Raw genomic sequence first — 27,287 nt, 5'->3', positions numbered from 1 at the left:
CCGGAGCAGATGAGGACCGAGATGATGGATTGGCAGGCGGGACTCAGTGATGACGCGAAGTTGGGTCGAGGGGAGAGGTCTGGTTAGCAGTAGCGCGAGATTGAGGGAGCTTGGTCGTTGCCTGATATCGTTAGTGGCGTGCGGTGCTGTATAAACTCTAAGATGCCACGTTTTCTTGAGCATGCCTCCCGCCCTTAATCCTACTCCATGTTCCTGACCTTGGGCCCCGATTATCTTGGGGGCTTCCCTGGGGCCTGTCGTGTCTTCTTCCCTCAACCTAGTATTTCCACCCCCTCTCCCTCCAGAGTGCAGGATGGACCCCTGTAAGAACAACTAGGTTTCAGCCTCTTCTCTGGCAGTGTTGTAGCGTGGTGATTAAGGTCGGTGATTTTGGACAGCCCTGGGCTGGAATCCTAGCTCAGCCGTTTACTGGCTGTGTGATTCTGTGTGCAAGTCACTCAACCTTTCTGGGCCACAGTGTGCTTACTCAACCATGAAATGGGAGTGGTAATAACAGTATCTACCTTTTAGGTTGTTAGAGGATTAACTGAGGCAGTTGTGTGCAAAGCACCCGGAATATAGTAAGTATTCAAGAAATACCAGCTTTGATACTTGTGAAATGAGGGGGTGTAAGGACAAATGCCAGTTAAAAGTAGGAAAAATAAATCTTAATTTTCCCCGGTGCAAAAAAGGGAAAGACTCTTCTCCCCCTTGCTTTTCTTAGAGCATTTACTTTAGAATACGTGTAACTGTGAGTTCTTTCTCTGCCCTTTTGAGATGTATGTAAATCTTTTTAAAAGCTAAATAAGCCTCTTGCCAGTTTTACAACCCAGGAATGTGTTTCTCAAGGACCTGGGAGCCATCTCTTTGAAATATCATTAAGAAAGTTAGAGCCCCTGTCTCCCAGTTTCTGCTGGAGGGTGGGAGCCTAACTTCAGCTGGTGCCCAGCTCCAAGTTGCAAACCTCCCTCCTCTCATAAAGATATGAGAAATTTATTTTTCCTTTGGTTAATGGCAATTAGCAAACCCAGGTGGCTACCCCATTTCCCAGCTGAATTTAGGATGACCCCTGTGTGACAAATAGTGCTGTCACATCCTCTTGCTTGAGGACTAGTGATTATCTTGAGAAAATGTATGCAATGAGTTGTATCCGCTTGGCTGTGTAAACAGATACAATTTCTCTTCATCTTTGCAAACTCTGGAGCTGATTGCCTGTGACATTCTGGTTTAATTCTCATCCAATTAAAAAAAAGTTTTCTTCCTCTTCTACCCTTGTGGAGAGGTTTTCTATGTTGGCAGGAGATTTTGTTTTTAATTACATTTCTGCAACAGGGGTTACTCTTTTCTGAGGTCTGTTCCCCATGTCCCACAGTTCTCTGTGACTCCCTCGGTAACCCTGGCCACCATACCCTAATGGTCATTTCTCAAGTCTCCATCACTAGAATGGGAACTCTTTTTTTTTTTTCTGGCCTCGCTGTGCAGCATGCGGGATCTTACTTCCCCCACCAGGGATCGAACCTGTGCCCCCTGCAGTGGAAGCGCGGTGTCCCAACCACTGGACCGCCAGGGAAGTTCCTAGAATGGGAACTCATTGAGGATGGACTGAGCCTAGTCATTTTGGAACCCCCGCTGCCAGCACAGGGCCTAGATGCTAGGTGAGGGCTGGCTGAATGAAGGAATTAAGGAAAGAATAAATAAATGAATGATTCTAAGGAGTAACCCCCCTCCCCCCGATTTCTAGGGCTCTGAAAAGAAAAAGAACAGAGATTCAGGCACACTCAAGAGTTTCTCAAAACCAGGCCAAACCAAATCAGACCATAAACCAGTTTAAGAGACTGAAATTATAGGAAACAAGTACAAAAGCCTAGTGGGCAGGGCTTGAAAAAGCATTCTCTGGCCTTTGAAGTGGGAGGCCCAGCCCATGGAAATTGGGGGGATGGGGGAGGGATGCTAGGGGCCAGAGATAGGGGGAGACTGGGAGCCTTTCTGCCTTTCCTGGGGCTGGGGGTTTTTTAGTGAAGGGCTTACTGACCTCCTCTTCTCTGGATAGCCCAGGCTTATCAAGAAGCAGGCCCAGGTGGGGAGTTCTAGGAAGCCCTAGAAGCCCCCAAGACCTTCCACCCCACTGACCCGGAGCCCCTGCAGGAGAGGGAAGTCAAGCAGTGGCTCAAAGATACAGTCATCCTCTGGGTTTGGGACTAGGGGCTCTGGGGTCCCCAGGGGGCTGGTCTGGAACCAGAGGTTCTCATAGGACTTGGGGCTGGGGGTGAGGCCCCCCAAGAGAGGCTGAGTGGAGTCGCAGCGGAGGTAGTGCCCAGGCCCTCGGCCTGTGGGGCTGCCCAGCACCTGCACGTAAAGGACCTGGTCACTGGTGCCAGACTGGGGCTGGGGCTGGGTACAAGGTACTCTTGGGTCCCCCTGGAGCACATAGGCCTGGACCAGGCTGGGGAGGCCACAGGTCCCTGAGCTGTCATTGGACTCCCAGGGTCCTGGCTTCTTCTCTTCCTCCTCCAGCACCGTGATCTTGGTGATGGGCGGCATGCTGGAGTCCCGAAGGCTGGGCAGCTGGAAGGTATCCTGGACGTAAAGATGTGGGGCGAGAGCCTGGTTCATTTCAGATATCTGCCCCAGCCACTTCCTGCTGCTCTTTGCTGAAACTCAAAGGGTTACTCAAAGGATGCAAAGCATCTCATGTGTTCCTGACACGTGTTATGTGCTGTTCAGACTTAGTCTGGTGAATCTCCCCAGCGCTTCTGCGTGGGATTAGTCCCATTTCACAGTGAGGTGACTGAGGCTTTGAATGGGTAGAGCAGGGATTCGCACTCAGGTCTGCTTTGCTCCAAAGAGGTGAAGTGATGGGAAGGCCCGAGTACTCATCCTCAGAGGGGTACCCCGTCACTTTGAGGCTGGGGTGGGAGCCTAACCCCCAGCCCCATTTCCCTTTCCCTCCGGTGTTCTCACCTCCGTTGTGATGGTAGGCACCCAGGAACCCAGGCTGCTGTGGGCTGGGTCTGGAACACTTGGCCAGAGGGGATTCTTCCTGCTGGAGAAGGGGGCGGGTGAAGGCTAGGTCAGGCATGCCCTCCCATCTTTCCATCCTTTCTCCCACCTACTCCCAGCAGCTGAAGGGACGACCCCTTCATGTAGAGAGGAGAAGGTGGAGGGCCTGACTCCCAGACCTGGGTCCTGAGGCCTGGCAAGGCTGAGAGGAGCCTAGACTGGCTCACTCAGGCCTGCACTTCCCTGTACGCAGGGTTCGTTGGGTGTCAGGTCTCTCAGAAGGACTCACCTGGGTCTGCAGCAGAGCTGGGCAGCCCCACAGAGGCAGATGAGCAAGACCAGGAGGCCGAAGAGGCCCAGGAGGATGTGCAGCTCAGACTCCTCTAGAGTGAGGGGAAAGCCAGAAGAGGCAAGAGTGCACGTAGGTAAGGCTGGGTCTCCTCCTTCAGACTGGGATCCAAGGGCTGGGCTGGGTCTCCTGCCTCACACTGGGATCCAAGGGCAGGGCTGGGTCTCCTCCCTCAAATCAGGGGATCCATGCAAGGCTTATCTACTTTCAAAATGAGATCCTTTGGATGAGGCACCCTCCCAACAGCCTTGTCCTGCCAGCCCCCTTCTCCCCTTACCTAGGGCCAAGGTCATCAGGGTGAGGCTTGTACTGTTGGTGGCCCACGCCTGGCTGGCAGCCATGAGGTGGACATGGTACAAGGTGGAAGGCTCCAGGCCACGGAGGACAAAGCTATGGGAGGAGGCGTTCAGGACAGTGTCTGGAGGAGAGGAGAATGGTGAGTCTGGGCTGGCTGCTGAGCCTCCCCAGGGCTTCTGAACCCGCCCTCCCTGGCCTTCTGGGGCTGTGGGGCACTGAGGATAGACTCACAGAAGGACTGGTCCTGAGCATTGGTCCAGAAGATAGTGTAGTGGGTAAGGGGGCTCTTCCCCAGCTCAGGGGCCTCGGGTACCCACTCCAACTGGGCCCAAGTCTTGCCAATGTGCCTTAGATGCAGCTCTGGGCCATGGGAGGGGGCTGCCGGAAGAGAGAGGTACAGGGGCTGACAGGGAGCGGGGCGGCGGGGAGAGCCCAGTTGGACTTGTTGTGGATCCCCAGACCCCAGAACTGGGACACTTTGTGGGGGTGGGTGATAGAAGAGAGTCCAGGGGGACTCATGTCCAAGCCTCATTTTCCCAGGAACTTTCCCTGCATCCCACCGACTGCTAATAAGTGGTGGAGCTGGGATTTGAACCTGCTCTTCTTTGACTCCAAAGCCTCGCTACCTGATTTCTGCCAGGCCTGATTTTGTCTGGTTCATTATTTGATTTCTGCCACTGACTCTCTAAGTTTATGCCAGGTCCTCAGTTTAATTTTTATCACACGTGACACCTGATCAGTTTTTGCCAAACTTGCTCCCTGAATTCTGCCGTGTTCACTGCCCAATTTCTATTACTCCACCACCTGACTTCTTTCCAGCTACAGGGGTCCAGTGTAAGCCAGAGGTAACCTTAGGATTGGGAGAGACCCTCTTCTGGGCCAGAGGTAGGGGAGGAAGAAAATGTTCCCTCGTATTCCTGATTTTGGGGGCCTAGACAGGCCTTGAGAGAGAGGAGGGGATTCTGAGAAAAGGCTTGGTGGCTGACGAACCCATCTCTTGGGAGTAGGCATAGATGTGCTGGGAGGGTCCTTTGGTGTCCTGGTACAGGGGGGTCACAGTGATCTCGTAGAGCTGAAAGGGCCTGATGTTCTCTGTAGAGAGAAAATAGGGTCGGCACCCTGGTTAGGGGCTAGCCTCTGATGATGGTCGGGGGCTAACCTCAGACTTCAGGGATAACCTGGACCTCATTCTGCAGGGCTGGCCTCTGCAGTCTCTTCTTCAGACCATTTGGTGCGGGTAAGGGGCAAAGAGTGGAAGAGAGAGCTAGGAAGGTGGCAGAGTCAGGGCTGGAAACAGAGGATCCAGTTAGACTGCAGGAGGGACTTCCTGATTCTGAGGATGTGAGATGAGAACAGTGAAAGGACAGGAAAGACTGGGGAATCTGCTTCTTTAGGGTGGTTCAGCTCGCCCCTTTCCTACTGTCAGGCAGGTAAAATGTCCCCCCCTCTCCCGGGCCCTGCCCACCTGCCCAGCCCCCAGGCCTGCCTCACCCTGCAGCAGGGTCCCTGCAATGCTTCCATTATGCTCCATCCTCCAGGTCTTAGGGCTGCCGCTGGGGCTGGGGGGACCGAGGCCCCACTCAATGACATAGCCCCGAGGCTGAGGGCTGGGGGGCTCCCAGCCCACCCAGAGGCTGTGAGGGTCTCGAGCCATGGTGTGGAGTCTGCCCAGGGGTGGGCCTGGAGACAGAGTAGGAGACGATGACATGAAGATGAAAAGAATGCAGGCCCTGGAGCCAGATGCCTGGGTTCAATCTGGCCTTTGCTACTTACAAGCTGGGTGACCTTGGGTAAGTCAACATCTGAGCCTCAGTTTCCTCATCTGTAAGGTGGAAACGATGATAAAAGTTTCTACCTCGTAGGGTCATGGTGCAGATTAAATGAGGTGGTACATGAAACAGGCCTGGCATGGAGTTGTGCTTGGTGATGATGAAAGCTAACGCTGTGTGGGTCTCGGTATGCATTAATTCACGGAGTCTGCTAACAGTCCCATTGTGGGGCACAACTACGGTCCCCATCTTAGCAATGAGAAAACTGAGACAGGGAGGGTAAGTAACTTGCCTAGGGTCACATGGCTGGGAAATGGGAATATTAGCTATTGTTATTGTGAGTCTCACTTCATGAGGACCCATGTTCAGGGGCACCTGGGGTTGGTAGTGGCTGATCCCCTGAGAATGAGCAGTTAACTCAGGGACTGTGTTCTAGCTGGAAAAACTTAGGGCTTTCTTTCCCATTTCCTTGGCAGAATAGACTGTGTGTGTGTAGGCACCACCACCGGCTTAACCTGGTTCTGGCTAATGATAATAATAATAGCTAACATATATGGAACAGTTACTTTGTGCCAGGCACATGTCTTAACTCGTAATCTTCACAGTGATGCTTTGAGTTAGACACTGTATCATCTCCATTTGCTAGATGAGTAAACTGAGGCCAGGGAGGGTAAGTAACTTGCCCAGATCACATTGCTAGCAAGTGACAGGGCTAGATTTGAACCCAGGCAGTCTAGCCTCCGAATTTACATGCTTAACCATCATGCTCTACTAGCTGCTGGCCCCCTTTACCTCCGCTCTCCAAGAAGACCACTGGGGTGGGATGAGAGGTCCCAGCTGTGTTATAGGCCTCAAGGATCACCTCCCGAGCTTCTGAAGGCAGTTGGAAGGTACAGTTTAGCTCCGTGGTGTTGCAGAGCATTGGGTCTGCCCCAGCCTGGTCTGAGGGTCTCCAGGAGACCAGGTACCCTTGGATCTGCCCGCTGTCTTCCTCCAGGGGCACTGGCTGCAGTGGGCATAGGGGGGAAAAGATAAGGGGATGCCCAGCTCATCTGGAGTGGGGGAGAGCTTCTAGATGGGGTGGCCATGTCCCAAGAACTGAGCCCCCCAGGCTGGGAGCCAGCCCTCCTCCCTCTCTCCCTTCTTCCCTCTGTGCCAGGTCCTAGGAGGGAGGGAAGGAAAAAGCAAGTCGGTGTATGCAGCAGGCACCAAACTAGATGAGTCCTCCACTGTAGTCTCTCCAGAAGGGCGGTACCCAGCTTCCTAGGCACATGAAAAGTTCATGCAAATCACCTACAAATGCATCCAAGCCTCCCAGACCTGTTGGAGTCCTGAGCCCCAGCTTGCAGGGGTCTGTTTGGGTTGAAAGAGATGGAGGGATGGCCTTCAGAGGGGGTTACCTGCCAGAACAGCTGCACGTCCACCGTCCTGGGGTCCAGCTGCCTCTGCCGCCACCATGTGTCCAGTCTGACAATGGGGGCTGTGGATAGAGCAGAAAGAGAGGGTCAGGGAGGGCCCTGGAGGCCAGACTGGGTCCTGATGGCTGCTCCCAGCCTGTCACCACCCACTTACCCCGTTGTGTGGTGGTCAGCTCCAGGCTGGGGCTCCAGTTGCTCCAGTGGCCAGGCAGACGCCAGCGGGTGCAGCGCATCTGCAGGGCGTAGGCTGTGGATGGGAGGAGCCCGCATAGCTCATACTGGAGGGTCCTGGAGGGCAGGGCGCCCACCTGGTGGGGGGGCGTGGCTCTGAGCCTGGATCTCTGTGCCCTTCGGTGCCAGCTCAACTTACCCTGCCCTCAGCCAGCCCCACCCCAGACTCCTGAGGTTGCCCTCCGCCTCACCAGGTCCCAGCTGGCTTCTCCAAGCCGAGGCTGGTGGCGCAGCTCACACTTCTGATCTATGTGTAGGCTTGGCTTCCAGGTCTCCCAGCGCAACCTCAGGCAGCCTGGCTGGGGCGGGGCCACCTCAGGGCTGGGCCCCAGGGCCCACAGTGTGGGGGGCTCCAGTTTCACTGCCAAGAGAGGGGTCGTCAGACCCTTTCTCTGATCAGTCCTGTTGGGCTCTATCCTAGCTTCCACTTGTCTCCCTGTCTGTGGTTCCATTTCTTCTCTGGGTCTCCATTTATGGGATCTGTGTGTCTTTCTGTCTCTCTCTGTGTCTCTTCATCTCTGTGTCATCCTGTTTCTGCAGGTCTGTCTCTGTATACGTGTCTGTTTCTCTCTCTGTTTCATACTCTTGCCCCAGGGCCTTTGCACTGGTTGTTCTCTCTGCCTGAAGCACTTACCTTCCGGATATCCAGTGACTTGCTCCCTCATTTCCTCCAAGGATCTTCTCAAATGTCACCTTCTCAGTGAGGCCTTCCCTGACCACCTTCCTGAAATAGCAATAGCCCCCTCTCCCCATCGCGTCCCCCTGCTCAATTTCCTCATCATGCTTGCCATTACCCGACATTCTATTTTGTTTATTTTGCCCACTGGAATGTAACATTTCAGGGGCAAGATTTTTGCCGTTTTGTTTACTGCCATATCCCCAGCACCTAGAACAGTGCCTAGCGCAGAGTGGGCACGTCAAGAAATTTGCTGAAAGAATTAATGAGTGTATCTCTTTGCCTCTGTGTTTCTTCCACGTCCTTGTCTGGGTCTCCATAGCTCTGTCTACGACTGCATCCACTTTGTTTTTCTCTCTCCTCTTCCTCCACCTCTAGGTCTTCTAGCGTCTCATTGTCTGCCGCTGGGTCTGTGTTTCCCTCCCCGTGCCTCTCTGTGTCTGCCCATGGTGGGGTCGCTCCCCTCCCCCACACTCAGTGTCACCCACCGACGTCCATGGGGACAAGGCACAGCTTCGGGGACACGCTGGTTCCCAGCGCGTTCTTGGCCTGCACCCAGATGCCCGTATTCTGGTACAGCTGTAGGTGTTTGCGGGGGATGGAGCAGTGGCTCTGCCCGTCCTCAGGCACGCAGTCGGGGATGGGGTCCTCCTGGCTCTGGCAGTTGCCCCGGCTCCTGCCAACAAGCCAGGCTTGGGTGTCAAGCGGCGGAAGAAAGCGAGGCTCCTTTCTGCTCCCATCTTTGCCTCTGGCTCCCCACCCCTACAGTCCTACCCATGCTCTGTCCCAGGACCCAAAGGAACGGGGGCTGGTGTAGAGACCCTTACTCACTTGAAGCTCTTCAGGGTGAAGTTCGTGGACAGATGGGTGTTGGGGCCTGGCTCCCACTGGCAGGTGAGGCTGTTGGTTGTGAGGTTCATGAGGCAGGACAGGTTGTGGGGTGTGGCGGGAGGGTCTGTGTATGGGGTGGGGAGAGTGAGGGCTTCAGGTAAGACCACTCAGAAAGCTCCTACTGGGACCACTTGGCCTCGTTTCCTTGCCCTGGGTCAGTCCCTTGTCTCCATGCAGGGTGACCCCAGAGAGGCAGCCCTGGGGGAAGCTAAGTTACAGGCACGTACAGGGATAAGTACCACAGAGTCTCCAACCCTCTCAACTCTGCCCCCTTTGACAGTAACAGTGTAGCATCTGGTTTTCATCCTGGTTCTGCCATTCATTAGCTGTGTGATCTTGAAGTCACCTAACGGCTCTGTGCCTCAGTTTCCTCATCTGAAAAATGGGGGTAATGGTAATATACCTACCCCCTAGGGTTCTTGTGAGGGCTGAGTGACTTACTATGTATACAGTGCTCAGAGCAGTGCCTGGCATATAGTGAGCGCTCTGTAGTGTTAGCTTTCACTGTTGTTGATTCTTAAATGAGAACCTTGGTCTTTCTTTGTTTTTAGTTATACATTGGCTTGGCACAAATCCATCCTTCTCAGTTTGAATAGAAGGCTGAGACTGGGGTAGGGGAGAAGCTGGGAGCAAGCCCAGCTCATTAGAGAATGTTCTCCCTGGAGACACCCTCCTATGGCTGGGGGCTTGGTCTTACTCGGCAGCCATATGGAGTAGTGGTTACTATACTGGCTTTCGAGCCACACTGCCTGTTATAAATCTTGGCTCCATCCTTATTAGTTTGTGACCTTTAGCATGTCACTTACCCTCCCCGAGCCTCAGTTTCCTCATCTGCAAAATGGGGCTAAATAACACTACCCACTGGTAGGGAAGATGACATGATATTGTGCCTTTAAAGTGCTTATTGAGCAAGAGCTCAAGAAAGAATAGTTCTTATTAGTATTGGCAGGAGGGCATTGGAGGCAGAGTGGGTGGATGGCTGCAGGGACTCACAGCCTGCCTGTAGCTCAGCCTGGTCCAGGATCTGCAGGCTGTTGCCCCAGTGCAGGCAGCAGGAGAGAAGGGCCCGAGAGCGGTTGAGGTGGGGCAAGGTGATGGTGGACTGCAGGGTCCCATTCGGCAGGTACTGCTGCCTCTCCCCGGGCTGAAGCTCTGCTTCCAACTTCCATACAATGTGCGATTCCGAGCCCAGGTGGCTGCAGTTCTGGCTGATGATGCAGGAGGCTGTGATGGGATCCCCCAGGCGGACGATGGGGGCTGAGAGGCTGATGTGCCCGCACTGCTCCAGGCCTGGGGTGGAAGAGAAGGGGCCATAAGTGACTCCTCTGCCTGGCAGAGCTGGGCTCCTAGATTCAGTACCCCTAGACTCTGTGCCTTTACCTTCATGCTTTACCTCCCAAGACGTGTCGCTGGAATGGGGAGGGTGTGTATGGGGACTGTGAGAGGCTCTGGGGTTGAGATCAAGATAGCGGTGTGTGGGTAAATGTTTATCAGCTGGCTATACAGAGAGAAACAGATCCTGGTTTGTAGCCTGGGCTGCTTTCCCTGGTGTAAATATTCCCACCGTGGCTGATTTCAAGCTACCAGTTTGACATCACTGAATGTGAACCTGGGAAGAGATGTACACAATCAGCGCTTGCAAGCCAACCCCAGCACACCACCAGATGGGAGACTAGTCCCCTCCCCAGCAGTGGTGAAACAATGGTTAGAATGATAGGAACCCCACAGCCACTGCAATCTTTTCAGATTTCAAATCTGATTGTTACCCCATCTTGATCATAGCACTTTAATGGCACGTTATTCCTCTGAAAGGCAGTATGGTATGATGGATAAGAGCATGGATGTTGGAACTAGACTGCCTAGGTTTAGAGCCTGGTTCTATTGCTTATTAATTATGTGACCTTGATGTGTCACTGAGACTTTCTGTGCCTCAGTTTTCTCATCTGTAAAATGGGGATAAAAAGTCCCTACCTTAGTTTTATTGGAAGGATTAGATGTGAGAACACGTGTAAGGCACTTAGAACAGTGCCTGGAATGTAAATATTTGCTGCCATGATTAGGATAAAGACTCAGATTCTTCTCACAGCCCTTGTGGCCTGGCCCCTGCCTAACCCTCCTGGTTCCAGCTCAGACCATCCTTTTCCAGCTCCCATCACTCTGGCCTTCTTGCTATTTCTTGAAAACACCATGCTCCCTCCAATCTCCAGATCTTTGTACCTGCTGATCCTTTTGGAGGGGCTCCTTTTCTTCTCTCCCACCCCTCCTTCACCTGGTTAACGTTTAGGTGTCTTGAGGGGAACCAGACCGGTTTCTGACCAACCAGACCAGGCCAAGCCCCTTGAACATTCCCAAAGCTCTTATTATCCTTCATAATTATGTAGTCGTGTGATTATTTGCTTGTTTGTCCCCCAAACTAGACCATGGGTTTTGTGAGGCCAGAGACCTTGGCTGTTTCACTCATTGCTGCATTCCCAGCACCTAGCACAGAGCAGGCCCTTGGTGGATACGTATGGAATAAACGAGTAAGCACTGCAGTTTGCCCACGATGTCTTCTCTCCTCTCCCAGGTGTTCTTCAGCCCATTTTGCTGATGGGGATGCTGAGCCCTTAAGAGGAGGAGCAATTTGTTTAGGGTCACAGAGCAAGTTCTTGGAGGCTTCTACTACTCCACAGACTCAGAATTTCAGACTAGAAGGAAACTTGCCAACTGTTTACTTCAAAACTCCACCTGATACTGAGTCCTCCACAGCAGGGCTAGGATGGCCTGTTTTTGTATGGCCTGCCAGCTAAGAACATTTTTTATATGTCTGAAGGGTTAAAAACCAAACCAAACAAAAAACAAACAAGAACATGCAACAGAGACTGTATGTGGCCTGCAAAGCTGAACATTACATCAAAGTTTGCCGACCCCTGCTGTGCCTTGGCTTGCATACCCCCAGAGATGGGAGGCTCTCCACCTATCAAGATAGAGTTTCCATAGTCTGGAGAGCTCTGCCTGGGATTCTTTTTATTTTATTTTATTTATTTATTTTTTGGCCGTGCCATGTGGCATGCGGGATCTTAGTTTCATGACGAGGGATCAAACCCGTGCCCCCGGCAATGGAAGCGTAGAGTCCTAACCACTGGACCGCCAGGGAATTCCCTGGGATTCTATATTTCAGGATTAAAGCTGCCTCCTTACGGCTTCCACCCTGATCCCTTTGCTGCCCATGAAGGCTGCACAGGACTCAGGGGTTCCTTCTGACAACACGGCAGAGATTTGCAGACAAGACCTGGGTCTTCCCCACCTTCTCCAGGCTGGCCAGCCCAGGTCCTCTCACTTTTCCTCAGAGGTGGTGGTTTGCCTACAGAGGTCTATGCATGGGAACCTGGCTACCCCACATCTGTGGCCCAGTTGATTCTTTCGGGATTCTCTGGGAATCCCAGGAGCACTGTGGCAGTGCTGGGAAAGGCCTCCCTCCTCCACCCCCAGCATCTCTCCCTGTGCTCCCCTCTCCCCTAGGCGCCCTCGCTCCTGGCCACACTCACTTCTGGGGAACAGCAGGATGATCAGAGCAGCTCCCGCTAGGTTCCAGGCTCCCAGCCCCGCCATAGTGCCGGCTTGGTGCTCACCTGGAGGCAGAGGACGATGGTTAAGGTCATGGGCTTTGCAGTCAGAGCTGAGCTTAGTCCTCGCTCTGCCACAGTGTGGCTTCGGCCAGGTTACTTGATCTCTCTGAGACTAGTTTCATTGCAAAATGGAGGTAACAACAGCCTATACTGCATAGGTTTTTGGGAGGAAGACCCAAAATGATACAAGTCAAGGGCTTCACGCAGTGCCTGGCACATAGGAGACGACTCTGTAAGTGACAGCCGCTGTTATGATTCTATTTGCCTTCCAGGAGAGAGCAGGGAAAGGAGCCACAGGGAACAGTATTCTTCTCCACTTCCGTTCTGTCTTAGCTGGGTTGCCCCCCACAAAGCAGAGCCTGAGATGAAGGCTTGCATGCAGGGAGTTTATTTTGGGAAGATTTCAGGAACAGAGTGAGGGAGTGGGGAGAATGAAATGGGCAAGGAGGGAAAGCCAACACAAGGGTTCGTCATCAAGCCAGTCACATTTATGGACAACTGGGGCTCAATCCCGCTGGAACCTTCCAAGGAGCCATGTAGAACACGCCTCAGAACTGTCCACCCAAGGGACAATTCATCCCTTGGCTGGCTGAGAGAATGGGAACATTTATTCACCAATTCCTGCCCCCCGTTGGTCAAGGGCTGTCCCTTGGGGTATTAATTCTCTGGCATGTCCATGTTGCACATGCATGAGTACCAGACAGGTCCTCCTGGGTGAGCCATGCTCAAAGTCCTTTCCTCTGACGCTGGTGAGCGTCAGAGACGCTCCCTGGCAGAAAGGGACAACTCCACAGAGTAGCTGAGGACAGGTTACACCTCGGGAAGCCGGCTGCCGCAGAGATGGCTAAAGGGAAGGTGGGCTGGAGGATACCCCCAATTCTGGGCACAGACCTCTGGAGGCCTTCTGGGACCAGGCATCCTGTGGTCATGGCGACAGTGCCCAGATGGAGGGAGCATTAGTTCCCTCTAATTAGTTCATTAGTCTCAGAAAGTATGCATAGGTTTCTACTGCTGGGGTGGGCTTCCAGCCTTTCCACTCTGCTCCCATTGGGGTCTTGGGGCCAGACACCTGATCCTCCAGCACTAATTGACGCTCTTGGTGGCAGGTTAGTGGGAATCACCAGCCTGTACATACATGAACACATACATGTAGGTGGTGTCTCAGCTGATCCCCTGTGCTCAGAAAGAATTAAACTCCTCTCCCTTTTCTCTCCCTCCAAGAGAGAGGTGTGAATAAGAAATGCCCAGATACCCAAGGCTATTCCTGCCTGCCTGGGTCTTACTTAAACCCCTGGTCTATCCTTACGTGTTGTAGTATCAGGATACCAGGTGAATGCTAGCCCATAAGTCACCTTTTTGCAAATCACGAAAAAAGCGCCCCTTCCTCTGGACAAATGCAGCCCCACACTAGGACCTGGCAACTAGAGAACAGGCTGAATTTCAACCTGCGCTTGCTGGGCAGCTTTGTGCAGTGAGAAACCTGCACAACTGTTCAGAGCACCCCAGTCTACCAATCAGTGGTTGGCAACTTTCTTCTTACAGCATGCCAGTATGATTATCCACCATGCCCACTTGTTGGGGAAGATTTAACCTCCTTGGCCCAGATTTTGGGACACTGGTGCCCATCTCCATGTATTTTTGATCATATCCCAGCCCTCCTGCCCAGCGAAGTACCACTTCATCCCTCTCCATTGGTTCCTGTCCAGAGTGGGCAATGCAACCCCAAACCCCCAGGGGCCCAGGCATCCTTTCCCAGGGTTGCCAAGGGTTGGCACGTTTGGCATCAGTCCCTGGTCCCCCACGGCAGCCCTGGGTGCTCCCTACCCCAGCTGAGTGGGATCTGGGGCCAGGTAGAGCATGGTCTCACTCTCTGGGGGCCCAGCCCTGAGTCAGACCACCTGGTCTGAAGCCCGGCTCCGCCACTTACCAGCTTGGTGACCTTGGACAAGTTACTTCACTTTTCCGAGCCTCAGTTACCCCATCTGTGAAAGAGGGATAACAATAGCACCCACTTCTCAGGGTTGTGGTGAGGATGAAATGAGATGGTCCGTGATAAAAGCACTTAATACGGAGCCTGCATAGAGGAAGTACTCAATAACCATGTTATTTTCACGCGCCATAAAGCGGGACACCGCCTCGTGGAATCAGCATGGTTTAGTGCCTCCCTCCCCTGCTTACAGGCTGCGTGGTCACAGCCTCCTAGGACTGCCACCTTGCTTTTGTCTGTGTCACACCCCACATTTCAAAGCCCCATTTCTGAGTCCCCTGCTCCTTGGCCCCCCAGTCTCCCCTCTTGCTCCAGCCATCTCGGCTCACTCTCTGGCCTCTCTCTGAGTCCCAGCACACCACGCTGTCCCCTGGGGTCACTGCATCACCCCCCCTCCTTTCTGTTTTCCGCTCCTTTCCCTCCCATCACACTCAACCTTCTCCAGTTCACACCCCTCTCTCGCCTGTTCTTTCTACTCCCCTTCACGTGGAGATTCTTTCCATGGGAAGAGGGTTGGGGGGAGGAGGAGGCTGGGAATGAACAAAGGGAGAGGACTTCCCAGATGTGGTTCAGACAGAGAGAGACAGGCAGAAAAAGTAGGAAAGTGAGATACACAGACCAAAACGATGGAGAGGGACTCAACAGAGATAAAGACTGAGGCAGGAGAGAGAAAAGAGCCGGAGACAAGAATGCTGATACACAGAGACCGAGGCACTCAGAGGCTGAGAAGCAAGAGATGCTCGAGATTTTAAGATTCAAGAGACAAAGGGAACCGTGAGAGACAAAAAGAGAGGCACAGAGAGACTCTGAGACGGACAGAGAGAAGCTCAGAGGCATGGCAAGCCAGAGAGGGGCTGAGGAGGAAAGAGAGATGGAGAGTGAAATAGACAGGGATGGAGCCCGGGAGCAGCTAAGACATAGGTTCAGAGAGAGAGACAATGAGTACGCCCTTCCCTGAGTCCAGCCCTTTCTTGAGCCCAGATCTGTCCTCAAAGAGATATTTGTCTGTTTGTGACTTCCCCAATGCAAAGAAAAGTAGGGGCACCCTGGGAAAAGTAACTCAGCATCCGGGGCTCTTGGTTCCAAGGGACAAATCCTAAAGGCAGGAGCTCTGCTCCCAGGCCCCCTGCATACGGACACCCTTGACAGAGCTGGGGGAGCGTAACTGGGACTCCAGGGTCCCCTCGAGCCCAAGGCCCAGCCCTCCCTGGGGCTCCCCTACTCACGCTGGAGCCCGCGGCCGGCACCCGCCTGGCCTCTCTGGTCTCTGCTCTCCTCTTCAAGGCAAGTTCCTGAAAACAGCCACAGCCTGGCTGCTCTCCCCAGCCCTGTCGTTAATGGCTCGGCCTCTGACAGGCGCAGGGGCTGCGGATTGCAACACCTGCCCAGCCTCCTTCCCGCCCTTGCATTGTCAAAGCTGGCACGGGCAGCCCCTTCCTCCCAGGAAGGAGCCTAGGAGGGAAGCTGGTGGGGCCCGGGCAGCCTTCCTGCCTTGGGGGTCTTAAAGGGGCAGAGGGATGTGGCAACGTTGTCCCCCTCCTCTGCCTCCGGATTTCCTGACCTCAAAGCTCGGAGGCCGGCAGGGCCCAGGCTCTAACCCGCCTGGGTGCCATTCCCATGCCCCCTCACCCTGCTGCCCTGGGGGAACATCAACTGGAGACAGACCCTGGCTCGAAGGCTCGCTCGGCCCTAAGCCCCTTTTTAGCACTAGACTTGGGGCCCTGATCCTCCCAATATTCAGAGGGGCGTCCTCCAGGTTACAGGGAACTCTGTTACACAGTACCTTCCTCCCGACTCCCTCTGCATGGCATGTTCCTTACTGTGGCCCAAAGGCCACACAGAGGAATGCGGACTCTGGCGACAAGGCAGGGGATTGCCTGTGAGGCTCCGGTCTTCACAGGCTCACTAGAGATTAGTAATGTCAACTCACAGTGATTCTGCCAAACTGAATATTTTTTCATTGAGTGAAACAGACTACATTTTATGTCTTTCACAATTCCTCTGCAATTGTTTACAAAAAATTTTCTGTGCATTTTTCTAAAGAGGGTTCAGACTGTTCACAGTTTATTGGGTTTATGATGCAATAAAGATTAGGTACCAACAGACTAGCAGAGTGTCTATAACATACGATCCTTTTTAGAGAAAGTGGGTTTCTGAGTCTGTTGTGATGGGGCAGACCTGGGCTCCAGTTCTTGTTCCAGTACGAAATATCCAACTGTCTGCAGCAACCTCCCCGAGGTGTCCCAGAAGCCTCACATGCTCAACAAATCCCACTGACTCCTCTTTCAAAATATAACCAGAATCCTGGGTAGATAGGTATTCACTGTAAAGTTCAACTTGGCCATATGTTTGGATATTTTCCTGATGAAAAATTGGAAAATATAAATATCACTTAATCCAATACCAGCCAGCTCTAAGCCATCCTTTCTCTTACCTGGATCGTTGCAGTGGCCCCCTCCCTGGTCTCCCACTTCCATTCATCCTCATCCCCCCGACCTGTCTATTGTTCCTTCAGCAGCCAGTGTGGTACTGATCAAACAGAAGTCAATTCATGTCATCCTCTGCCCCAAACTCCCAAGGGCTCTCATCTCACTCAAAGTCAAAGCCCTTTCAATGACCTACAAAGCCCTGCTCAACCCGGGGCCCGTTCCCTCCCTGGCCCCTCTCCTGTGATTACTCTCCCCCTTGCTGCTGTGCTCTAGCCACTCTGTTGCCTTGTTATTTCTTGGACTTGTTAGGCTCCCTCCTGCCTCTGGGCCTTTGCACTTGCTGTTTCCTCTGCCTGGACTCTTTTCCCCCAAATCACTCTATGGGTCACTCCCTCCCCTTCTTTGGGTTTTTTGCTCAAATGTCACTTTCTCATTGAGGCTTTCTCTGACCACCCTTTAAAAAAATTGCAACCACCCCTCACTCTCTAGCTCTCTTTCCCCCCTAATATTACCCTTTTCACCATCTGACACTGGCTGCCCCCAGCCCCACCTCCCACTAGAATGGAAGCTCCATGAGGGCAAGTGTTTTAGTCTGTTTTGTTTAGAACTTTATCTCCAGGGACTTCTTTGGTGGTGCAGTGGTTAAGAATCCGCCTGCCAATGCAGGGGACACAGGTTCGAGCCCTGGTTCGGGAAGATCCCACATGCCACAGAGCAACTAAGCCCGTGCGCCACAACTACTGAGCCTGCGCTCTAGAGCCCGCAAGCCACAAATACTGAGGCTGCGTTCTAGAGCCCGCAAGCCACAACTACTGAGCCTGCGTGCCTAGAGCCTGTGCTCCACAACAAGAGAAGCCACTGCAATGAGAAACCCGCACACCGTGACGAAGAGTAGCTCCTGTTCACCGCAACTAGAGAAAGCCCACGTGCAGCAACGAAGACCCAACGCAGCCAAAAAATAAAAAAATAAAAAAATAAATAAAATTAAAAAACAAAAACAAAACCAACTTTATCTCCAGGGTCTTCAACACTGTCTGTCACATAGGGAGCCCTCAATACATAATATTCGTTGAGTGAACGATTGAATGGATGCATCTTCCCTCCACTTCACCAAACCTGTCCCCAGTCCCTGCAAGCCTCATCTTGGTAAATTATATCACCCCCAAGTCCCCCAACCCAGGGACCCAGGAGTCATTCTTCACACCCCTCCCCCACACTGTCACATCCAGTCAGTTCCTAATGAAGGAGAATGGGGCTTTTGTTCAACATTCAGAAAACTTGTTCCTCAAGTAGGTTGCAGGGCCATGATGGTGAGCAAAAGCAGCCTTAGTTTCTGCCTTGATGGAGCTCTCAGGCTTATCAAGAACTCAGAAATTCATCTCCTCTCTCTGCCTTTGTCAGGTCTCCCCACCCCTCACCTGGACACATTGCTGCCTCCCTCGGGGGCTGAGCCCCTGTCACCTCCGGCTGGCCAAGTCCTGGCCCTGCCCCCGCTTGGGCACCTTGCCTGCCCTGAGCATCTCTCCGGGCTGGGTCGGGTGCCCTCCCTCCTTGGTGATGCTGTAATGCTGCAGCGGCTGTTGGCTGTCTGCTTCCTTCATTAGACTGTGCGCTCCTTGAGGGCAGAGACCACATTCTCTTCTCTGCCTGCAACCTCAACACAGGGCACCCAGAATTCTCAGTGCAGATCTACTGGACTGCAGACTTTGGAGAAGCTGTTTACCCTCTCCAAGCCTCAGTTTCCTTACCTGCCACAGGGGTAATAACTCCTCCCAGGGGTTTTGTGAGGATTAAATGAGCTATGGGAGGTACGGAGCCTAGCATGGTAACAAGCACGTGGTAGGTGTTCAAGAAAATTCCTTTCTTTCTGCTCTGCAGAGTTCAGTATGTCAGAGCAAGACTCTACTGATCTCATCTGTGCTCCATTCTCCACTGAGGACCTGCACCAGGCAGTGGAGCTGCCGCAGCTGAAATGAAAATTAGACTTAAGGAAAAACTTTCCTTAGGTAAGAAGCATTAGCAGATAGAGAGGCTAAGAGCAGAGGTTGAGGAGTAGACTGCTTCGACTTCCCACTTAATGCCGTGTGGCCCTGGGCAAGTTGTTTGACCTCTCTGAGCCTCCGTTTCATCATCTTTAAAATGGGGATAATGTTAGTATTTACTTCAGGGGATCCTTGAGAGAAATCAGTGAACTAATGCGTGTGAGGCTCATGGGACAGAGCCAGGCTCACAGTAAATGCTCAATAAATGTTTACTCTGGTGAGCTGGCAAGCAGGAGACAGCTGTGAAGTCAACCCCTCCCTCACACCTAGTGTCCGCTTTGTGGATACTTCCTCCTCCAGCTCTCCTGCCCCGCCCCCTCCTTCCTCAGACTGGGTGGCCTCTGGGGACTGGAAATCCCAGTCTGGGGGTTCTGCAGTGGATGGGGAACCCCATGCTCGGCAGCCCTACTGCGGGTGGGGTGGTTTTTGTTTCTGCGGGCAGAGGCCAGGTGGGCCAGCCAGGGTGAGTGTCCAGAGGCGGAGGCTCTGCTCCTCCGCCAGGGGCTGGTTTGGCTGGAATACAGCAGTCGGCTGAGATTGTGCAAACAGGTCATTGTGCAAACACGCCCCCGTGTGTGACCTCGATTGTGCAAACAGGTGTTTACTGGAGGCTGCCCAGCTTGGGCTGCCCGCTTACAAAAAGCGCCTGAGCTGTTGACTCAGAAGGAACCAGAATCTGGACACTCATTCTTCCTTGAACACACCCTGAACTTTCTGCCTCCCAGCCTTGGCTCAGGCTGTCCTCCCTGCTTGGAGTGCCCTCCTCCACCTCCATCTCTACTTGTTGAAATTTACCCATTCTTCAAGGCTGAGAGAAAATGCCACTAAGTCTTTCTCCATAAACTTTTCCTTCATTTGCATACTCTGGGCATTTGATAGACCTCGAAATTCACAGGTCATGTTTTACTTTATGGCCCTTTCTAGACTCTGAGCTCCCTGAGGGCAAGGACTTTTCCTTATTCTCCTCTGAAAGGTTAGGAAACTGAGGCCCAGAGAGGGAAAGTGACCAGCCCCATGTCACACAGCCAGCTCTCTGCAGAGCTGGGCTCTAAATCAGGTCTCTGCATTTTCTGCCACACTCACTACCTCTCTTTCGACCCCCACCCCACCTCTGACCCTGGATCTTTTCTCCAGCCCCTGGGTTGTGGTGGAACTCCAGCTGGAACTTAAGGGATGAGTGGGATTTGTACAGAGGAGGGAAGGGTATTCAGGGCAGCGGAACAGCAAGAACAAAGGCATGGAGGCTGGAATAGGAAGGGTGTGTATGAAGGCTGTTAAAGAGGTAGGAAGAGGCAGCACGCGCCTGGGAATGGTGGGAGATGGTGGTGGGGTCAGGGCTGCATCCTAGACCTGGAGATGACATTGACTCTGCACCACCTTGGGCAGCATCTCACGGTCCTGCCTCTCGGACCCCCATCTCCCCCTGATACTCCACAGATGCCCCAACTAAACATGCCCCCACCTGAGCTCCTCCACTTTTTCTCCTGAAAACCTGCTTTTCTGTCCAGGCATCTGGAAACCTGGACTCGGCCTGGACTCCTCCCTCCTCCTTACGCCCCACGTCTGGCCTGTCGCCCTTTCCTGTGGGTTCTGCCCCTTCTCTCCCACCTCACTGCCGTGGCAAGAGTCAGGCCACCATCATTACTCTTCAGAATGATGGCAATGACTTCCTCCTGGTCTCCCTGCCTTCGTTCCTGGGATACCACCCTTCTTATACTCAGCTGGAGGACTTCTTCCAAAACACAAGTCCCAGCATGTCACTGACCAACTGAAAACCCTCCATTGGTTCCTCGCTGCCCATGGGATAAAGTTCCAAGTCATCCTCATGGCCTTTGAGTCCCTTCGTCGCCAGCCCCTAATCCTCCCCGATGCTGGAGCCTCATCTCTTCATACTCCCTTTCCCAACCTCCTCCTCCCCTTAGGGGCCTGAAACCCCAGCCATTCCACTTACCATCACTGTCCAATCATGTGCTGCTTTTTTGAGGCTCCAGGGCTTTCCAACACTCTTCCCTCTGCTCAGAATGTCCATCCCCCTTATTTTTGTGTCTGAAGAAATCCCTTTCATCCTTTAAAATCCAGCTGAAATGTCACCTCCTCTGTGAAGCCTCCCTGGATTTCCCAGGCTGGGTTAGGTGCTGCTCATCCAGGTTCCCAGGTGCCCTGTGAAGCCCGGGACTGGATCAGTGACCCCAGTATCCAGCATGGGCCTGGCATGGAGGAGGTGTCTGTGAAAGGGTGCTGAGCAGTTTGGATGTTGGACCTGGGTCTTCAGGCCAGAGGGATCATCAGTGGCCATCAGTTTACCTGCCAAGGGATCTGGAAGAGTCTTTTCCACCCAGTGGCAGACCATACTGCACTCTCCTGCTTCCCTGGTGCTCAGATTGGCAGGATTTTCTGCCTTTGATTGGCGGCCCAAATGACAGATAAATCAATTAGGACGTAATCAATGCTGAATGCTGGAGGGCCGTATGCAGGGCCCCAACCTGCGAAGAGGCTGCGATCGTTGCCCAGATGCTCTCCTGGAGGGTCTGCTTCTAGGGAAGGAAGCAGAATTCTAGCTTCGGGTGGGCAAAAGGGAAGACGCCCCCTCCCTCCCCGGCCCCATCTGCCGCTTGTGGTCTGCTGGCCAGGAGGGCCTTATCTCTGCTCTCCCGGCCTTGGCCTGCCATGATGTGTCTGGGTGGGGGGTATGGTCCTGGTGGTGGTGGTGGAATCAGAGGCTGAGGTGAGATAAAGCTCAGATGCTTATCTTGGCTTGGAGGAAACCTATCTGTTCTGCAACCCTGTGGCTGGCAGAGAGTCCCCAGGCAGGTCCAGCTTCTGCCCTGATCGTGGGCTTCCTTAAATGAGGTAGCTGGATACAGGCGGCTGGTTCATGTCCCCATGCATTGGGGTGGGCAGGTGGAAGGGAGAAGACAAGGACATTTTTCCTCAAAATCTTGCCAGGAGGAGTAGCCAGGAGAAGTCAAATAACATGGTTAAGGCAAGAGAGAGGTGAAGGCAGGTCCATAACTTCTGTGATGAGAACCTAGGGTCTGCATTCTTCTGCTGCTTCCTGGGGTACCTGGCCTGGATCCTGAGAGGGAAGAGGGGTCATCAGATGTAGCCAGTCTGTTCCCTTACTCCTGTGTCCTCTGTCCCTCCAGTGTAGACTCCGGGGCCACAGATGGGGGCTTTTGCCCCTGGGTGAGCCTTTGGGCTGGGGGCCCCCAGGGAGTAGAAGGATGGTGGCTTTTGCAACCTCCTGTGGTTATAGCTGTTCTAATGAGTGGTGTAGACTCCTGGGGCAAGGCCTGGCCTATTAGCTCTGTCAGCTCTCTGATCTCCCAGGCTGTTCTGCTATGTTTCCTGAAATGTCCAGGTCATTCAATTCATTCACTTATTTATTCACATCCCCCCGCCACCACCACGCACGTCCCACCATCTCACTCTTCTTTCCATTCATCCTCTCACTCACTGGTCCATCCATCCATCCATCTATCTATCCGCTCACTCATTTATCTACCCCCTCACTCATCTATCCACCCCCTCATCCATCCATCCACCATCTATCCATCACACCCACCCACTCATTCACCCATCTGCCCACCCGCTCATCAATCCAGCAAATATTTTTGTAGAAGCAAAACTTCCACACCCTTAGACTCTTCACAGAACCTCTGCCCACCTCCCATCCCTCCCACACTACCTCCCTGTGGCCCTTATGAAAGGAGGCAGCTCCTTCTCCCAAGCTCCAGGTACGACAGGGGCCAGGAATATGGTGGGATTTCCTCTTGATCCCAGGATTGCATCCAGACGTGGCTCCTGGGCCCTCATTTGAAGCCCTTGCCCGTGGAGCCGTTTCACCCTCTACCTTTCCCCGTTCCTCTCTTCTACTGACCTCCACTCACTCTTGACTTGGGTGCCTGCCTCATGGTCTTCCTCTCCACGGCCACCCTGCCACCACCTGGGGGCGCCTTATCAGCCACATGGGTGATGCACCCACACCTGGGTTCTTCAGTTCCTTGACCGGTCACCTCGTGGCTTTTCCCATTTAGCCACCAATGCTGTGGTCACACCACGGACCTCAGTGTCACCTGGAACTGCTCAACCTCTAAAACCTCACACTCCGTCACCTGTCTCTTTGCCCGCAGCTCTCCCTCCATCTAGCTCTCACCACTCCCCCACAGCTCCTGCACTCTGAGCGCAGAGAGGCCTCCAGGCCTTGGTTCCTCCGTGTCCTCATCTGTCAGCCTCCTCCTCGCCTTTCTTCCTTTCCTTCTCCCTCAGCAGCCCAGCAATAACTCACTGATGACTCTCTGACCTGTACCCTCAGTGCCTTTGCAGCCCTGTCCCCCCTCCTCCCTGGTCAGAAGAACCTCATGGATCGTGCGGCCATTGGCTGTCTCCCCCTCCCCAGCCCGCCCTGTCCTGGTGGCGGGCCTGGGAAGACGCTCGTGGAAGATCAGGCAGGAGCCTGGTCCTGGCTCCAGTTTCTCCTGGGCCCTCAACCATCCCTCAAGCTCTGTTCTTGTCCTCTGTCCCCAAACTCTCCCTTCGATGCTTTTGGTCCCTTTGCAAGAGTTCCCCCCACCAATTCTCAACTGGCCAGTAAGAGAGTCTAACTTTGATTTTCTGACCCCCAAACATGCCTATCCTGGCCTTTTCCAAAATGAGGAATCTCTCCCATGGTCCAAAACCAACTTCTCCTTCCACCCTTCTTCCAAGTTCCTTTCACTTCCGCAGCAATCACCACCATTTCTCCCCCTGCTTTTGTACTAATAATAACTACCATAACTTCCTCTACTGAGTGCTTCCTGGGTGCTGTGCTCTGCTTTAAACACTTTGCATTCATTAACGTATCTAATCTTTATGGCTGTTTTATGGGATAGAGTCTGTTATCACTATCACCCATACCAAAGATGGGAAAACTGAGAGACAGCTGGCAAATGGCAGAGCTAAGATCTGGTTCTGAGCCCTGGAAGCTTGACTCCAGATCCTGTACGCATGCCCACTATGTCTATGCTATGCTGCTTCTGGGCTTTTCTTGCTGCATGGCTCTGCCAGCAGCACTGCACCATGATCCAGTTTCTTCCATTCCTTCAACATAATTTCCTTTTTGGTACCACCGTATCTTTCTCCTCCCATTCACAGCCAAATGATTGTAAAGAGTTGTCAGCATTTGCTATTTCCACTTCCTTACTGCCCAGCTGAACCCGCCTTCCACCCCATCACCCCATAGGAACGTCTATCTCCGGATCACCCACAACCTTCTGATCACCAGATTCTTCCCAGTCCTCTCCTGACTCAGCTGCGCTGCTGGATTTGCCAACATCAGCCTCCTATTCCTTTTGACTTAACGGATTTTTAATTAATTAATTAATTAAAGTTTTACTAAATTTATTTAATTTATTTATTATTTTTGGCTGTGTTGGGTCTTTGTTGCTGCGCGCGGGCTTTCTCTAGTTGCAGCGAGCGGGGGCTACTCTTCGTTGCAGTGTGCGGGCTTCTCATTGCGGTGGCTTCTCTTGTTGTGGAGCACGGGCCCTAGGCACACAGGCTTCAGTAGTCGCGGCATGTGGGCTCAGTAGTTGCGGCTCACGGGCTCTAGAGTGCAGGCTCAGTAGTTGTGGCACACGGGCTTACTTGCTCCCTGGCATGTGGGATCTTCCCGGACCAAGGCTCGAACCCGTGTCTCCTGCATTGGCAGGCGGACTCTTAACCACTGCGCCACCAGGGAAGTCCCAATGGATTTTTTAAAGTAAAATTTTAATTGAAGAATAACATATATACCATTGCAAAATTGTAATTGTAACTTTTAGCCTTATTGGAAGTGTATATAATTATACATGTATGTGTTTTTAAGTTCTTAATTTTGAGATCATTTCAGGTTTGTAGAAAAGTTAAAAGAATAGTACAGAAAACTTCTGTCTCCCCTTCATCCAAATCCTTAACATTTTACCAAATTTATCATCTATCTAGCTATCTATTATGGGCTGAATTGTGTCCCCCAAAATTCATATCTTGAAGTTTCAACCCCTAGCAGAGAGTGACTATATTTGGAGATAGGGGCTTTAAAGAGGTGATTGAGTTAATATGAGGCCATTATTAGGGGGCCCTAATCCAATATGACTGGTGTCCTTATAAGAAGAGGAAGAGACACCAGGAATGCTCACATACAGTGAAAAGACCATGTGAGGACACAGGGAGAAGGCGGCCATCTGCAAGACAAGGGGAGAGGCCTCAGAAGGAACCAGCTCTGCCAAAACCTTGATCTTAGACTTCCAGCCTCTACAACTATGAGAAAGTAAATTTCTATTGTTTTAGCTACCTGATCTGTGGTATTTTGATATATACATGCATATACACATGCGATTTTTTTTCTGAACCATTTGAGAGTAAATGGCACATGATGCTGCATTACCCATAAGTATGTCCCACTGTGTATTTCCTAAAAACAAGGACATTCTTTTGCCTGGTCACAGTATGATGATGAAAATCAGGAAATTAACATTGTTACAATAATATTATCCAATCTACAGCTCTTATTCAGATTTCACCAATCGTCCCTAGATATGTACTTTAAAATGTACTATGTAATATTTGATATGTAAGAATGCTTGAAAATTATGTAATAATAAAAGAATCATCTACCCATCAATCACCCAACTAGAACAGGGGTCTAGAACAGGGATCAACAAACCCAATTTGGCCCAGCCTGTTTTGGTAAGTAAGGATTTATTGGCTCACAGTCACATCCATTTATTTACATATGGTCTGTGGCTGCCTTTGAAGTATAACAGCAGAGTTGAGTAGTTGTGATAGAGCCCTATGTTCTGCAAAGCCAAAAAGTTTACCATCTGGCCCTTTACAAAAAAGTTTGCCAAACTCTGGTCTAGAACAGAGGTGTCCAATAGAACTTTCTATATTGATGGAAATGTTCTGTAAATCTGTGCTGTCCAGTAGAGTAGCCACTGGCCACATGTGGCTCTTTAGCACTTAAATTTGGCTGGCATGACTTGAGGAACTGAATTTTAAATTTTATTTAATTTTAATTAATTTAAATACAAATCAAAATAACCATGTGTGGTTTATGGTTACTGTATTACTGCACAGATCTAGGACATCACCCATGTCTTTTCATCCACTTGTAAATTTCTTCCTATTCTACCTCCCTGTCTCCTCAGCCCCCAGAGGTAACCACTATCTTGAGTTTTGTTTCTATTATTTCCTTTCTATTTAAAAATATAGTTATCACATATGTATGTTTCTATAAACAATATATTATTTGATTTGATTGTTTTTGAACTTTATAACAATGTTATCATACTGAATGCAGTCTTCTGCAACTTGATTTTTTTCTCTCAACATTATGTTTCTGCCATGTTGCTTTAGGTGATTGAAGCGTTTTCATTTTTTTAGTATGTAGCTATACCAAAAATTAGTTTTACCCATTTCTTATTAGATGTTAAGGTAGTTTCCATTTTTTTCCTACTAGGGATATTCTTATATATCTCTCTTGAGGCATAAGTTCATGAGTTTCTTTAGAAGAATTGCTGGGCAAGTAGGATATATAAACGTTCAAACTTACAATTGGCACAATCTTGTTTTCCAACATGCTTGTACTAAGTTACATTCCCACCAGCCGAGTGTAAAAGTTCCTGTTGATCCAGAGCCTTACCAGCACTCGGTGGTGTCAGACTTCTTCATTTTTGCCAGCATGGTGTAAAATTGTAGCTCATGTTGTCTTAATTTGCATTTTACTGATTATAAATAAGGTTGATCTTCTTTTCATACGTTGATTAGTCTTTCATGTTACACTTCTGAGAAATGCCTGTTCATGTCTTTTGCTCATGTTTTTAACTGGGTTGTCAGTTGTATATGCTGCAAATAATTTCCCCCAGTTGGTGGCTTGTCTTTTCATTTTCTTTGTGATGTCTTGATGGATGAAATTTCTTAATTTTAATGTAATTGAATTTATGAATATTTTCTATTATGGTTGTTGCTTTTTACCTCATTGAAGAAAGCCTATCCTGTTCTGAGGTCATAAAGATATTCTCTTGTATTTTCTTCTATGAGTTGAAAGGTTTTGCCTTTCAGATTTAAGGCTTTAATTCTCTTGGGACTGATATCATTTATGGTTTGAGAAAAGGATCCAATTTCATTTTTTTCTGTGTGGATATCCAATTACTCACATATTGAATAGCTCTTCCTTTCCCCAGTCATTTGCAATGTTACTTCTACCTATGTCGTGTATTAAATTTCCATGTGTTTTTGGTTTGAGGCTCTCTATTCTGTTCCATTGGTCTATTAGACCAGCCCTATGTCAATGCCATCCCATTCCAATTACTTTACCTTTGTAAGTCTTGATATTTGGTAAAGTCCCCTCACCTTATTTTTCTTTGCCAGCAGTGTCTATTCTTGGCTTTTGCACTTCTAGGGTATTTTAGAATTAGCTTGTCTAGATCCGCAAAAATACTGTTGTAATTTTGATTGGAGTTGCATTGATTTTATAGATCAATTTAGAAGGAATTGTTATCTTTAAATATTGAGCTTCCTTATCCATAACAGATTTAAAATTTTTTTATTTACTCTCTTTAAGTTTTACAAT

At 51.2% G+C, this 27,287-nt stretch overlaps 1 protein-coding gene across 5 annotated transcripts; it reads right to left on the bottom strand.

Annotated features, from left to right (window-relative positions):
* Positions 1-58: 58 nt before the first annotated feature.
* On the bottom strand, positions 59-21,250 carry CSF3R (colony stimulating factor 3 receptor). 5 transcript variants are annotated; one of them, XM_082421922.1, is made up of 17 exons: positions 15,453-21,250; positions 14,167-14,221; positions 12,159-12,242; positions 9,625-9,921; positions 8,572-8,695; positions 8,229-8,416; positions 7,256-7,425; positions 6,988-7,141; positions 6,816-6,895; positions 6,208-6,421; positions 5,138-5,326; positions 4,637-4,738; positions 3,878-4,024; positions 3,627-3,767; positions 3,290-3,383; positions 2,962-3,043; positions 59-2,577 (listed from the first exon to the last, which is right to left on the bottom strand). In XM_082421922.1, exons 3-17 carry the CDS (start codon positions 12,220-12,222, stop codon positions 2,098-2,100), a joined length of 2,526 nt encoding a protein of 841 aa, XP_082278048.1. In that variant the 5' UTR covers positions 12,223-12,242; positions 14,167-14,221; positions 15,453-21,250; the 3' UTR covers positions 59-2,097. The 5 variants fall into 5 exon arrangements, with proteins under 5 accessions (XP_082278048.1, XP_082278051.1, XP_082278052.1 ...); XM_082421925.1 differs by having other exon boundaries at positions 2,962-3,040; XM_082421926.1 differs by lacking the exon at positions 3,878-4,024.
* Positions 21,251-27,287: the final 6,037 nt, after the last annotated feature.

The sequence above is a fragment of the Balaenoptera physalus genome (genome assembly GCF_965194825.1).
Source record: "Balaenoptera physalus genome assembly, chromosome: 1".
Lineage (NCBI taxonomy): Eukaryota > Metazoa > Chordata > Mammalia > Artiodactyla > Balaenopteridae > Balaenoptera > Balaenoptera physalus.
The sequence above is the reverse complement of the archived record's forward strand: the minus strand, read 5'-3'. Positions and strand labels throughout refer to the sequence as shown.

Excerpts from the sequence above, each read along its gene's own strand:
- CSF3R (XM_082421922.1), bottom strand. The coding sequence starts at position 12,222 with ATGGCGGGGCTGGGAGCCTGGAACCTAGCGGGAGCTGCTCTGATCATC. Across the intron at positions 9,922-12,158 it reads CATCCTGCTGTTCCCCAGAA|GCCTGGAGCAGTGCGGGCAC; the intron begins GTGAGTGTGGCC and ends CTTCCACCCCAG. Across the intron at positions 3,044-3,289 it reads CAGCTCTGCTGCAGACCCAG|CAGGAAGAATCCCCTCTGGC; the intron begins GTGAGTCCTTCT and ends CCCCTTCTCCAG.